The 15,998-nt window shown below is 34.9% G+C and overlaps 1 protein-coding gene across 2 annotated transcripts in view; it reads right to left on the bottom strand.

The window, feature by feature from the left end:
* The window catches only part of AGBE (1,4-alpha-glucan-branching enzyme), a 380,299-nt gene that overhangs the window by 47,000 nt on the left and 317,301 nt on the right, over positions 1-15,998 (bottom strand). For both annotated transcript variants that reach the window (XM_090411694.1, XM_090411693.1), the window contains exon 13: positions 12,735-12,865. In XM_090411694.1, the coding sequence (XP_090267820.1) occupies positions 12,735-12,865 (131 nt within the window). The remainder of the gene's footprint in view (positions 1-12,734; positions 12,866-15,998) is intronic.

Genomic DNA, 15,998 nt, shown 5'->3' with positions numbered 1-15,998 from the left:
CTAGTATTTCCACTGACAATCATAAATGTCCATGCCCAAGGCAGGATTCTAACCTGCAGCCTTTTGGCTGGAGAGCAGATCCGCTAACTGCTCAGCCAACCAGGCTAGCAATTTTAAAATCTATCTGCAAAATAAAAACACTACTGACTATATACAATATATGAAATTACAGGCTGAAGTCGGAAAGCTTTCCAGAAGTATACTCAGAGAAGATTGGAGTAAATATGTTAAATCATTAGAACAGGATATCACTGTACCACAAAGAATAGGTTTTAAAATTTTCAGGCAACTACAAATAGCAGAAAATGAGCAATTAAGAAATAATCTAATTTCCAAAGAGAATTGGATAGAATACTATAAAATATTGTGGAATGAAAAATAAGAAATACAAAACCATGACAAAAACTCACAAAATTGAAGATACCAATATATAGGAAAGTACAGAAGAAATAGTAATGGAAGAATTAGAAAAAGAATTAAAAAACTCAGAAATAGAAAAAGCCCAGGACATAGATGGAATATACATTGAGCTCTTTAAATATGCAGGCAATAGCTCAAAAGAAAACCTACTTAAACTCTTCAATGTATCTGGAAATATCAAAAGATCCCAAAAGAATGGGAAACTGGAGTAGTAATAATTATTCGCAAAAAAATGTTCCAAGGACAAATGTGGAAATTACAGAGGCATTACTCTTAATAACAGCATCTAAACTAAATTAAACGTACAGAAAATAACAGTATGGTTTTAGAAGAGGGAGAGGATGCACGGATGCCTCTTTCACAATGCAACAGATCATAGAAAAAAGAAAAGAATTTAATCTGCCCACTTTTCTTCTATTTATTGAAAAGAGCAAAAAAAAGTCTATGCAGAGAAACAAAAATTTGCATCAAATTTGCAGATGGAACATTATCAGAACCTATAACTATAAATAAAGGAGTAAGACACGGTTGCAGCTTATCCCCAATCCTATTCAACATTTATATAAACAGAATCCTAAAAGAATGGAAAAAACTGTCCAAGATGGAATTAAACTAACTAATAATAAACAGCTAAATACAATACTTTATGCAGATAATCAAGTACTAATTGCAAACTCAGAAGATAAACTCCAAATTGCAACTAACCATCTAAATGAAATAGCAAAAAAATATAAAATGAAAATATCTGAAACAAAAACTATGGCAATGTGTGGAAACTGTTCAAAATGTCAAAATTATGCTTAACAATAAAATAACAGAACAATTACAGAATTCAAATACTTAGGAAATATAATCTTGCAATACAATACTGATTCACACTTGGAAGCAAGACTACAAATTTACAATAAAATGAATGGCATAATTAAAAGAAAAAATTTTGGAAAACAAATGACTAAAGAAACTCAAGATTACATAATATGACCTCTAAACGATTTGTGGATGTTTAAGGCAGATGGAAGGAGGGTGTGTGCAAAGTATGACCTGAATGAGGAATTGATGAATGCTAATATGAGATTAATGTCAGAAAGTGTTAGTAGCAAGGATGTCACAGGGAAAATGAGTGCACATTTGAAAGAGAAGGATAGTGTGAAAGAGAGGCAATAAAATGTTACAAAATCAGTAAAAAAGAAAACGAGCGATTTGAAAACCATACCGGATGTTAAAAAGGACAAAAGTGAGGAGAGAGAGTGGTGGAAGGAAACAAAATTGAGAGAACAAATGATAGCAAAAGTTGAACACATGTTGGACTGAAAGTACGGAAACTTTCGGAAGGATGAATAACAGTGAAAGTGAGAATCGGGGGTCAAGAGTTAGAAAATTAGAAAGATTCAATGATAGACAGAATGTGACGCGAGATTCGGAAGTTGAATTGAAATGGATGAGGCAAGAGATGAAATAGATGTGGAATGAAATTAAGAAAATTAGGGTAAAAACTATTAAAACAAATCATGATGCCATGAAAGAGTTAACGAAAGATGAGAGAGTGGGGTTGTATGGCGACTCCATTATTAAAGGTGTGCTGGATGATAGGATGCACAAGGTATGTTTTCCAGGCAATAAATTAAGTAGAGTGATTGAGGCATTGGATATGAAGAGGGAGCGAGCAAAGGAGTTGATGGTTTTAATAGGTACAAATGATTTGACAGAGGAAAAAGAGCACATCAGAATGGATATCAGGAAGCTGCTTAGAAGGATAAAAGAGAATAGTGTGACAGGAAAGGTAGTCAATGTGTTGCCTAGGCATGACTGTGGTGAGATGAGGCAGAGAGCAAAGATTATGAATGATATCTGGCTGAAATGTGTAAGGAGATGGAAGTACAGTTTGTAGAACGAAGTGAACTGTATGGGTGCAATGGGTTGCATTTAGTGGTTATGGTGTGAGTCACTTGGAGAGACTGCTGGAAGGGAGAGAAGTGAGTAGAGAGAATGAATCAGATCAAATGGGAAGTGATATGGAAGAGCAGGAGAGTAAGACAGGAGAGATTGAAGAGGTGGTTATGAATGAAGAAATGAGTTATGGGTATAGAAAAATGAGAGAATGGGTGCACAAGAGCAGGGAAACGGGGAGGCTCAGGGTGGACAGGGGTACACAGTGTGACAAAGGTGGATGCTCAAGAGGGGGTGAGAGCATGTGTAGACAGGAAAGGAATGGCATGACCTGGGATCAAAAGAAAACAACTGGAATTGAAAAGGGTTCTAAAATGAATAAGCAGGAAGGGAAATGGCCCCAGTCGAGCATGTAGAGATCACATCGAGTGAGTGGTATCAGTGGAACTAGCTGTAGATCCAGAAATGAGTTGTTGTATTTGTATACAAATGCTAGAAGTATAAGAAACAAGGCAGATGAAATGGTTGCACTAATTGCGTCTGTTTACCCAAAGATTGTCGGAATAAGTGAGACATGTTTGGAAGAGGACGACATCCTGAGAGGAACAGAGATGGAGGGGTATGATGTGTTTTGTGAGGATAGAAGGGGTAAAAAGGGAGGGGGAGTGCTATTGATGATAGAAAAAGTTATATCAATACAAAGTATATATGCAAGAGGGAAATAGTGCCATTGGTTTTGAGGCAGTATGGTGTGAGATAGAGGAATGGAATCAAATACTCGGTTCGATTTTGTTATAAACCAGGTAATGTGGATGGTGGTGATAATGAACTGTATAATCAAATTAGCCAAGAAAATAAGAAAAGGGTGATCATTATGGGTGATTTTAATTATGACAATATCGATGGAATGATGAGATAGCAACTAGAAGTAAAGAAAATTAGTTTCTCGAGTTTTTGAGAGATAACTACCTCAGACAGTATGTAACAGAGGGCACACGAAGATTGGGGGCCTTGGATTTTGTCATCTCATCAGAGAATGTAATTATAAATGAGGTGTCAAATCATCCACCAATTGATGAGAGTGACCATGAGGTGATTACCTAGGTGGTTGCAAGCAGTGTAAGGACCTCTGTGAGAAAAGGGTATATGTGGAACTACAATTGGGGGTGATTATGAAGTGCTCAGAAGACAGCTTGCAGGTGTAGCAAGGAATGCGGAATTAGCTGGAAAAAAGATCAATGCAGCTTGGTGGATTTTCAAAAACTATCTAGTAGATGCAATGTCTAAATGTATTCCAAGGGTGAGAGGTTAAATAAGGTAGGAGTGACTTGGTTGGTGAGGGTAGCTAAAGAGAGGTATGAACAGCAGTTAGCTAATGAAGCCAAAAAGAATCCTAAGGAGTTCTTTCAATAAGTAACCAGCAAAAGAAAGAGCGATTATGGAAGGATGACATTGATTGGAGAAAATGGTATAAAGATAGCTGTTGCAGAATGTGCGGTAGAGACACTTAATGAGCAGTTCATGATGGGGAGGAGAGACTGACTGTAAGTGAGCAAGAGGTGTATGGGGAGTTGAGTAAACTGGATGTTAATAAGGTTGTGGGACTTGATAATATATCACCATGTATTCTGAAGGAATGTGCTAGGGACTTGACATATTTTTTAATGTGAGTCTTGCGCTCGGTCAAGTTCCTAAGGAGTGGAAGGAGGGCAAGATTGTGCCACTTCATAAAGGAGGTGATCGAACTCAAGCATCAAACTATAGGCCTATCTCTGTGTCAGGTGTTGTGGTTAAGTTGCTGGAGAAGCTTGTGAGAACTAGGATCCAGAGTTGGGTTGACAACAATGATATAATCTTTGATGGACAGCATGGATTTGCTAAAGGGAGGTCATGTTTTAGTAATCTACTTACTTATTACAATAAAGTGACTGCTTCCTTGGACAGAGGAGAAGGATACACAGTAATATACTTGGATTTCGCAAAAGCTTTTGATAGAGTACCTCATGATAAGTTGACAGTCAAACTAGAGCAGATGGGGTTGGATATAAGATTAGTGCATTGGATTGAAGACTGGCTATCTGATAGGTATCAACAAGTTGTGTATGGGGGAGTGATATCCAGGAAAAGGGAAGTCACTAGTGGAGTGCCTCAGGGGTCTGTTTTAGGGGCCATTACTGTTTAACTTGTATATTAATGATATTGGTGAAGATTTGGATGGAGATATTCAGTTGTTTGCAGATGATGCTAAGTTGGGAGGAACCATGAAGTAGAATGCGAGTTCAATGTTGCAAAATGTAAGGTTTTAAAATTTGGAAAACAAAGATGGGATGCAGAATTTATGCTTGGTGAGGATATATTGTCGGAGGCGGAAGAAATAAGGAATCTGGGGGTGACAGTGCATAAAGATCTGAAATTTAGGGGACACATAGCCAAAATTGTGAAGACAACACAAAGGCTTCTGGGAATGATGTGGAGGACACTGACCTATAGAAGTAGGCTTTGATTACGCCACAAATACTATTGTGCCAGATTTAGTCACCTGGTTTTCAGAAGGATGAAGAGATGTTGGAAAGGGTCCAAAAGAGACTGACTAAGGTAGTTTCTGACCCTCTGGAATGTCGAGTATGAGGAAAGATTGAGAAAATGTAATTTGCAGAGTTTGGTGGACAGGAGGATGAGGGGAGATATGATAGAGACCAACAAGTTAGTAAGGGGTTGTTATAGGATCAATGCTGGAGAAGTTCTACAGAAAATAGGAGATCGGGGAAGAACCAGAGGTCATGAAACTGTACAAAGAGAGTGTGAGTAGGGGAGTGAGAGGCAGGTTTTTTTCATGCAGAGTTGTAAATGATGGAATGCCTTGTCTGAGAGTGTGTTTAAGACATGGTATGATGAGCTGTGTGTGTGATAAAAGGACCTCCCAGAGGAGCCTTTGACTCCATGAGGTCTTGGGATAATAATAATAAACCATTTCTCAAATTTGGAAGTGAAATCTGGATTCTAAAACAAAGAAACAGACAAAGATTGGAAGTAGCGCATAAGTTTCTAAGACCTCTCCTGGGACTCGCTATATTAGATAAAAGAAAAACTCAGAAATAAGAGAATGATTAGATATAAAGAACATCGTACAAGAATATCAGCAAAATTGGCTTCACTACATAGAAAGGATGAATAACAATAGGATTCCCAAACTAGCATATAAATATAAACCTACAGAAAGAAGAGACTGTAAACATCCAAGACTAAGATGGAAAGAACAACTTCATCTGCAGAGCAGGAACAGAACATAAAAAGCCTATAGCTGAATTGCTCCGATGACAATGATGAAGAGCAGTGTGTAAGAAAGTTTTAAAATGAATCAAGATTGAGCCCCTTGCAGAGGTGAATTGTAAACTGAAATACACAAACACCATTTAAGAAAAAATGAAAGAATTTGAAAAGAAGAACAAACCTTGGAGATGCATTGGCAAATCCTGAAGAAAACATTTATTAATTGAATCATCCAGAGAAGTGTGTGGTGAGGTTGTCTGTGCGGATAGAAAAATTAGAACTCGATGATGTACTCAGGAAATTAAAGAGGCATTGAAAGAAAAGAAGAAGAACACAAGCTGACTTACATCCTGGCAAGTAAGTCAGCTTGTGTTCATAGAAAATACAGAGAAAACTGTAAGAAAGCAAAGCACTGTGTAAAACTAGCTAAACAACAGTCATGGAAGACTTTGGTAAGAACATAAAAAATAAATATCAGGATGGTGGTAAAATATATTGGATGCTATTGAGAAAGATTAGAAATGGAGGAAAAAGTACTGTAAAACGAATCAGAGATGATAAAATTGACATGAAAACCAAAGATAAAGATATCCAGATGTCTGGAGTAATTACTTTGAAAGACTCATTGCTTCTGCATTGGTGTCTCCACTACTGGGCCTAGCTCCCACTGACGAGACCACAATAAAGGTCGAAAACCGGTATGGGTAGTGGCCCTTGCCTTAATACACAGCATTACACTTATCCGCAAGGAGATGTGCTTTGCATTTTGGAAGATACCGAGATAGGAGTGATGATAGCTTTCTTCACCTTTGCCATTAGTTACCTTGGTGTTGCACCATATAAGCTTCAGGACTGATCCTGAAGATACTTTTTAGTTTCAAAGAAGAAACTTTGTTTGCTCACAGTTGGATAAAGGATTAAACTAAACTTATTATAGTCTAACCAAGTGATAAATAAACTCTCAACATCTTTCTCTGAATCCGGAGTAATTTAATAATAAGGTTGTACACCTTTTGGCAACTCCTATAGGTGGGGATGACCTCTCATTGCTTCTGCCTTGGTGTCTCCACTACTGGGCCTAGCTCCCACTGACGAGACCTCAATAAAGGTCGAAACCGGTATAGGTAGTGGCCCTTGCCTTAATGCATAGAATTACACATATCTGCAAGGAGATGTGCTTTGCATTTTGGAAGATACTGAGATAGGAGTGATGATAGCTTTCTCCACCTTTGCCACGTGTTGCACAGCCTTAGCTCGGTCCTGAAGATACTTTCAGGCGCAAACTTTGTTAGCTCACACTTGGATAAAGGATTAAACTAAACTTAATGGAGTGAACAGATGGCATCAAGGAAGAATTTAACATTGTTAGCATTCAGGAATGTGTTAGTAGAGCTAATCTCAGGTGGTATGGTCACTTAAACAGAATGGAAAAGGAAAGATTAGCAAAAGAATAGTTCTTTGCCAAGTTGGCAGGGAAAAGACCCAGAGGAAGACCAAGATGTAGATGGATTGATATAGTTAAAAGTACCTTAAAAGACAGAAATATAAGATCTGATACTATTGGAATCTTGACAGATAATAGATTCATTTGGAGGAAAATTGTTGATAGGAAGTTAGTAATGGTGTAACTTTTTCATGTAGTAGTATCATAATTATCCTGTACATCCCCTGAGGGTACATATCAGAAATTTGATGATGATATGAGAGTGAAGTAAATTGTGAAGTCATCAATGGCTTCATCAACATATAGAGCATTGTCTACAGTGGGAGGAAGCTGTTCACTGATTGAGTTAACTTGGACAGCAAAAAGTGTCACACTTAAGATAAAGCTTTGGGGAACACCCTATTCTTGATGATATGGCCAAGATAGCATACTTCCCACTCTGACTTGGAAAGTTTGCCTGGACAGAAAGTTTTTAATACATGCAGGATGGTGTCATCTGAGACCCAGGGTTATGGATGTATTTTATTATGCCATATCTCCAGGCTGTGTCATAAGCTTTTGCCATGTCAATAAAAACTGAAACCAGATGTTCTTACTTCAGACATGCATCTCTTATACAAGTTTCTAAATGAACCAAATGGTCTAAAGTTGAATAATGTCTATGGAAGCCACATTATGTATTGGAGAGAAGATCATTGCTTTCTAAATACCAGTCTGGCATTAACCATTTTCTTTAATATTTTACAAAAACAGTGGGTCAGAACAATCGGTCAATAATTATTTGCTTGTGCTGGATCCTTGTTTTGGGATAGCAATGACAACTGATTTATGCCGAGAATCCAGAAACTCTTCCTCTAAAAGCATTCTACTGTATTAAGAGAAGGAGATCCAGTGAAGATGATGGTAGATGTTTTATCATTTCATAATAGATGTCTCCAGGCCCTACTGTACTAGGGTGAGCGAGAGTGTGTATTTCACATAACTGGAGGAACACCATTTCTGCTAGTGGACTTTATTAGCATCAAGGATACTGATCAATACTAGTCATCTAAACAAGAGTTTATTGACAGAATGGAGACCTAAGAATAGAAGTAGACAAAGGCTAACACCAAAGAAGAAATTGCAGGATGAAATTGTTAGAACTGCTGGAATCCAGCATATGAGAAAAGCTGAAAATAGAATGGAATAAAGAAAATTGGGGGGAGACCTTCATCCAACAGTGGAGTGATCTATGTTGAAGAAGAAAGAAGGAATGGAGAAAAAGACTTCTATTGTTCTATTAAGATATAAGAGAAACAGAAACTTAAGAGAGCAGAAGTTTTGTTCAAAAGCCTCAACAAGGGACCAGAAGGCTCCATTACCATTTGAGTCAGAGTTCAGCTAGTGTGTTTGGTTCTTACAAAGTCAGCTTTAGATGTGCTGATTTTCTTGCAGCCTTTAGGGGAGGTAGTGTAAGCTGAACAAGAAGTTGAAATTTTTAATCTGTACCATTGAACATATACTGGAGTTTTTAACTTGCACCATTGAACATATGCTATATTTTTAGCTTGCTTTGACACATTTGTTTGAAAACAAGGCTTGGTGAGGGTCAGGGATTTTGAATGGAGTAGAGAATAAAAGCACTCACTCCAGTATGAATAAGTTCATTTATTAGTTATTAAATCAGAGCAAGTGCTTGGGTCAGGACAGCAGAAGCAATCATTAGACCATGGAAAAGAGACATAGAAATCCTGAAGATCATCCCAATCGGAACCATTGCAATGCCATAGGATACAGAACTGTTATTAGGATATATGCTGCCCCTGTGCAAGCACTATTGTTCTGCCCTAAATTCAAGAAAATGTGCAAAATTAGAAATTAAAAAAAAGCTGTTTTTACGGTTGAGATAAAATTTTGTAGTGCTCCAAACTTGCCAATTCAAGGAAAATTGCCTTAGTTGTTGCTTTGTGGGTTACAACGATCCTGATAGGATATAAGGCTGAGGTTGGTTTGGAGGAGGATGATCAGTAGGAAAAAAAAAAAAAAAAAACAGAACCAAAGTTATGGTTAGAGCTTCCATGAAGAGAACTAATGTGAATTGTGTATTTGAAAGGAAAGCTGGGTAAGATAATGTCCAGGGTACTAGCAAAACAGTGAAGATTAACTAATATGCTGGTATGTGTGAGCAATCATCATCAGATCATTACTGATAGCAAAAAATTCAGCTTCATTTCCATCTTGATAAGAAGTTAGAGAAGGTGAGTCAGTGGAGTTATGGATATTGAAATCTCCAAGTAAAGTTATCTTGCTATTTGGATAATCAGACTGCAGGTTTGGTTGGCCAAGTGGTTAGTGTTAAATTGTGAATGAAGCTATGTTATGTAATTTATTATTTTTCATTCACATTTAACATGGCTTATTAAATATTAATCATGGTTTATATAAAATTGTTTATTATTCCTTAATTAAGAATTACTAATTAAATATTTACTCAAAATCTGACCTGCTATTAACTTATAAAATAATATGTTTAGAATTTTGTGTAACTAAATATATATGGTGTAACGTAAAGTGTTAATTTATATTTAACTGTATACGTAATCAAAAAGTTAAAGAAGTAGCTTAAATATTCTGTTGTTTTTATTTGTGAAATATTTAATGTTATGTAATCACTCATGAATAATATTAGACCATACATTACATTAGCGAAATGTTTACGTGCAGTCTGTTGTCATGGAGACGCACGCGTAAACAACCACGAGTGGAGTAGAGCGTGGCGTTCGAACGTAAGGTGGGAGTGAAGGTCAGAGAGAGAGAGATATAGAGAAGAGGGAAGGTCATAAAAAGGAGATATAGAGAAGAATTATTATTAAGGAGTGAGGAGAAAGTTTTGCGGAACCAAGATTATATAATCCTCAGGGCAGAGATTTATGAGTATAGTGTTCGAAAGTGAACCTATAAGTAGTGAAACATAAAGTTTAATGTTATAAGCGAAATCTGCTGTTGTTATGAAGAAAGGTTGATACCGTAATCAGATAAAAGGAAACTGGACAGTCAATGCGAAAATTCTGATTAGTTCTAGTTAATCTGGATTACGATTAAATTCTATGTTGCCCTAGGAAAAGGTTATGTTGGTTACTTGGAGAAGAGTGAACAGGAAAAGATATTAGTACCTAATTACTGTTGTTTGGAATAGTGAAGTGCGACTTACAGTAATACAGTTTAAACTATGGAGAATATTTGTTATGTGTGTTCCGCTAATGTTAATTAAGTTAATTCATAAGTGCTCTCTCAATAATTTGATATATTGAAGAATTTGTCTGGTAAGAGTAGTTGTATAAGTTTCTCTATTCTAGCATTAACTGTAATATACCTCCGATGCTCAAGGTCCGGGAATATATTTGCTTGGAATATAGCTTACGTAGTTTATTGCCTGCTGTGAATATAAACATTGAACTGATAGATTTGTGAAGACTGAATAAGATGTGAAATTGTTATATTAACTTGAGATAAGAAGATTTGTGTTTTTGAGACTGTGAATAGTATATGAAAGTTAGAACATTGAATTAGCATCAGTGACCTAAGATGTGTTAAGTTAATTGTATAGTTCCATTTTAAAATAGAGTTCTTGTATTTGTTGACCATATCATATATTAAATTTTTATTTTGTTGATCTAAATATTGTGTTTGCCTGAATTCCTTATTATTGCACCGTTCATAAATATTCGAATCTTGCGGGAACCCCAAGTAAAAATGATAATAGATGATTCGGCCTAATGAGATGACTGTTAACTTAATTTAGAACTGATACTACTATTTATATAGACTAATCTAAGAATAGGGTGGCGCAGTATAAATATAAATTTCCCTACTTTTGGATCGGTGATCACTTCGCAATTGGTTATTTTAATTATAAAAGTGACTTGAAACTAGATAGAATTAGAACACACAGAAAAGAGTCGTCACGACAGTTAGCATCACGCACCACCAACAGGTTGCGGAATCCTGCCATGGATGTTTATGATTGTATTTAGGAGGAAGATTAATTTCATCACCCAGTGTGAGACCCATCACCCTGCTTATTGGAGGCCTAGAGTGGCTTGAAAAACTTTCATGTCTGGTCTCTAGAGCAGGGTTTCTGGACTATCTAAAAATAAATAAAAAATTACAAAAAAAAAACTATATAAAAATTGATAAAAATGGGGAAAAAATCCTTAGCCCACCCATGGTACAAATGTACTATAGGTTTACTAATCATCTTTCATGGATGAAAACCACATAAAAACGTGATAAACGTTTGGATAATAATTGAAAATGTTAATTTGGTCATTAGAATTAAGAAAGTAAAACAGTAGCAGATTAAGAGAATAAATAAAAAAAATCTTGAACCAAAGCCAATTATAAGGGAGAGTCAAGGTCAACCTTTGGCATAGGATAGTGGACATCGCAAAAACACTTAATCCAACCTCTTTACAAAAGGCATCATGCATGATGTAATACCAAAAGGTTTAGATGAGCTGTAATCAAACTACATTCCGAATGGAGAACCTATAGAATAAATAAAACATATCAGCTATTTAGGAAATATAGAAATAGACAACAAAATTAGAAAGGCTGGTATGGTAGGAAGTTAAGTGAATAAATCTATATGGAATAAGAGAGAAATTAGTCAAAACATACTAAAGTAGCAGTATACAAGATAGTGTTCAAGCCAGTTTTAACTTATGGATCTGAGAGCTGGTTTAAAAATTTAACTAGTTAAACAAAGGTTATTTATTTTAGTTATTTAATTCTGATTTGTTCACTTGTTATAAATTATCAAGACTAAATTTTTATTATCCTAATCAGGGGGGGGGGGAGTAAAATTCTCTCTGATTGAAGAATTTTTATGTTTGAACCAGTGGTCTCAAAGGTAAGCTTTTTTTTTTTTTAAAATTATGGGTTTCTTTTATTCTTTCTCTTAGTATCAACAAGTATATACTACTGTTTCTTGCTTTCTGGTCTGAATTTCTAGTAATTTAGCTACACAAGAAAGTAACATTGCAGAGTCTGTATTAGAGGATAGTTAAATTTAAAGATTCACTACATCCTAGACAAGATTCATACCCAGGTCTTTACAACTAAAGGGCATCATTCATGCAGAAAAGAGCCAGTTTTGATAATAATAAAAACTGTACTTACCAATAAGTTTTTGCTGCTACATAGAAGAATTATTACTAATTTGAAATTTGAATGATATTCTCAGTTAGCAATGTATGTTAAGAAAAGTACAGTTTTAATTTCAGTTTCTACCTGGGTCTTATGAAATCTTGTTATATTTTGCTTTTTAAAGAGATGACACCAGGGATCATATACCTTCAAGAAGAGAAATTAGATAATCAGTATTTCTTATTATAATCTTTTCCAATTTAGAGTTGCAAATAACATTATGTATCAAAATACTCATTTTCTCCCTATTTCTCTCACCTACAAATAATCTAAGAAACAACAAACATCTTTAAATTTAGCAACTCTCTCTTTCTCAAAAAACTAAGCAATATATTACATTGCATAGCTGATAAATTGGATTTGGCTCATTATATAACCAGAAGCTTTAATATTACAAAAAAAATTGTAATATTATGTTTTCACAGATATTAACCTAACATTAAATTACTTCATTATGATAATTTTCAGCATACTGTATATTGCAATAAAAGGAAGGGAAAGGGGAAAAATAATCTGCAAAGGATACTTTCCAGGTTTATCAATTCCAATTTTATAGTCAGGGAAGCTAGCTGATGAATGGAAATTAAAGATAAATACTAAATTTGCCCTTTCAAAAACAATCACTTTATCAGATTCATGTTTCCAACTGACATAGGCCTATGAAAAAGAAATTCAAAATTTGCACCCATTCTAATTATTAAGTAAAGTTTAGAAAAGTACTTCCTAATAATTTAAGTATTATGAAATCAGAATGTTTAATTAGCAATCAATATAAATCGTGATATTAAAGTTTTTTTTCTGACTATGGTTCAGCATGTGGAATTTTTCAGAAACTGCAAAAAATGCATAATCATATGACATCCAACAATATATCCCATCTAGGGCTACTGCAGCTGCATCCAAAAAACTGCACTTTTTCTTCGGATGCAACAGGTAAAATTTTATTATACATTAAAAAGTAATGCACGTTTTTCTTCATGAAATATATATTATTTATGAAACAAAATTAACTTCTGCGCTTTGCTGTTTTAAGGATACTTGTGACATAAGACTGAATGATATATGCACGTAAACACAAGAAAGATATTTAATTAACCAAATATTTCGGTCTGGAAATAGCAGACCATCCTCAGTGGTATTACAAGAACAGTTTTAAAAAATATACAAGCTAGAATATAATATATATACAAGCTAATACTGACAATAGATCGTTAAAAATAGAACACGCCGCGTGATGTTATATTGTTAATAATTGGTGGATTTTTATATAGATAAGGATAATCATAGATATTATATCTTAATATTAATCCTACCATAGAGAATGATCTCTGTTTCTAACAATTATTTTTTTAATTCCGAGTGCACCTATATGTTATTATATGCACAAGGGTTCACTCCAAATGGTGCAATGATCTTAACTCTTTCTTTCAGAATCCAAATAATCACTGACTCAAGACCAAAATACAAAATAAACACATTTAATAAAACAAAAACAATATATATATATATATATATATATATATATATATATATATATATATATATATATACACACACACACACTTCAAACAAATATTACATAACTACAAATTAATTGGAGCCAAGGCCTTTTTTAAATTAAACTTACACTTAAGATTACACTAAACACTTTGTTTGCACAATCACAAAATATTCATTGCCAGTTTCTCTCTCTGTCAAGGCCCTTCTCCAAAGACATATGACTTTATTCTTCATTTTTACAGGATCCTTTCTCATCACTTATGTAGCACACATTAATTCTTCCGAACTTAATTCTGTCTCTTTTCTTCAGTAGAAATAATAGTCAGATCCGGCGTCCTTAATACAGATGAAACTTCCTAATCAGAGTTTTCTCGAACATTCATTTAGAACGTAAATAGCAAATTCTTCTTTTATTCACTAAATGCTTATTGACAGTCTTAACTCTTCCAATTGAAAAAAGAAAAAAAAAATTACAGTTCTACGATTCCCTTTTCGGAATCTACTATAAATCTTTCAGTTAGTGTTTTCTCCAATATTCCATTTAAAACGCATATAGCAATATTTCCCTTTTATTCATCAATACGTATTCCACTTTGAAACTTAATAGTTCCACGATTCCTTTTTCGGAATATACTATTAATTTTCTTCCGCCCGTCACTTAAAAAACTTCAGCTCCTCTGAATCTAAATATCTGTCGGCCTGTGTTCTAAATTTCTTCCGAACGCTTTCTTGTCAGCTGTCAATCACTCATCAAACTTCTCAGCAAGCATGAGCACTCCGTGGCAAGAGAGAAACTATGTACGGTATAATGGCTGACACTTTGTATCCGTTAGCGACAAGAGAATGCCCTCATAAAACAACTTTTGATAACTTTATAAATTACAATAAAATTTGTTTAAAGTAACACAACTATTCAAATCCGGTAAGTACATAAATTTTTAACTGCTTTACATATCACTTTTAACAAAACAATTTCCATAACGAGCACGTCGCAAGTGCCGACAATGCGTGTTACGAAAACAAAACTAATAAACATACTAACATAAACAATACGTAAAAATATTCAGAAGTTTAATTATGATTATTTTTACAATATCACTAAGTATGAAACGGAATAATTTGAAATAGAGACATGAAAAAAAAAATGAATGAGTAATCTTGATTAGACTTTCCCAGATTTTTGATATAGATATACAATCATTACGATTCAGGTTGGGACGATGGAGCAAGGCCTCCACGCTTTCCTTGAACAAACGTTCGAACCTATAACTCCAGGACTCGCCTGTTACATAGATCTCGTTATAGGTTCGAACGTTTGTTCAAGGAAAGCGTGGAGGCCTTGCTCCATCGTCCCAACCTGAATCGTAATGACTGTATATCTATATAAAAAATCTGGGAAAGTCTAATCAAGATTACTCATTAATTATTTTAAAAAAAAAATTTTTTCATGTCTCTACTTCAAAATATTCCGTTTCATACTTGATATAACAACACGCGGCGTGTTTTATTTTTAACGATCTATTGTCAGTATTCTAGCTTGTATATTTTTTAAAACTGTTCTTGTAATACCACTGAGGATGGTCTGCTATTTCCAGACTGAAATATTTGGTTAATTAAATATCTTTCTTGTGTTTACCTGGATATATCATTCAACTTCTGCACTTTGGTATGAAGTGTAAGAGCTTCATTAGATGTTTCATCAATGAAAATGGCATAATGCAAAAAGTGCAATGACTTAGTTTCTTACCCTCCCCCTAATATGAGCCTCACATTGCAAGCGATATCAAGACCTCTGGACAACTCATAGCATTGCCATACATGGGCAAGTGGTGAGTAAAGAGAATGGAATTTGTTGATATGCTTCTTGAAGATCTGAGGGTTGAAATAAATATGAATCACAGAATGGGGAAAAACCATTCCAAAGAACAGATGTATGTGAAATGGAGGAGAAGAGAAGTTGTAAACAATTCACATGCAATTATATTCTTGTTTAATCCTTGAACCAATGTTCAAGTATATATAAGCAAACTTTATTTGCTTATACTTGAACATTGTTGGGTGCTGCTATAGACCAGGGGGATTCCACAGGAAGATGGAGATACCATGTATCGGCAGATTAGCACAATGAGTGTAGGACAAACATTAGTATGGGAAACTTTAACTGTGGGAACATCAAATGGAAGGAGGAAAGAAGACAGACATGGCAATATGGAAGTGGGATTTATACAGTTGCTAAGGGATAATAATTACATGAAGTAACATGTTATAGAGAAGGTAAGGGAGGTTTGAG

The sequence above is a fragment of the Typopeltis vanoorti genome, chromosome 21, assembly GCF_054136105.1.
Source record: "Typopeltis vanoorti isolate ZY-2024b chromosome 21, IOZ_Tvanoo_1.0, whole genome shotgun sequence".
NCBI lineage: Eukaryota > Metazoa > Arthropoda > Arachnida > Uropygi > Thelyphonidae > Typopeltis > Typopeltis vanoorti.
The sequence above is the reverse complement of the archived record's forward strand: the minus strand, read 5'-3'. Positions and strand labels throughout refer to the sequence as shown.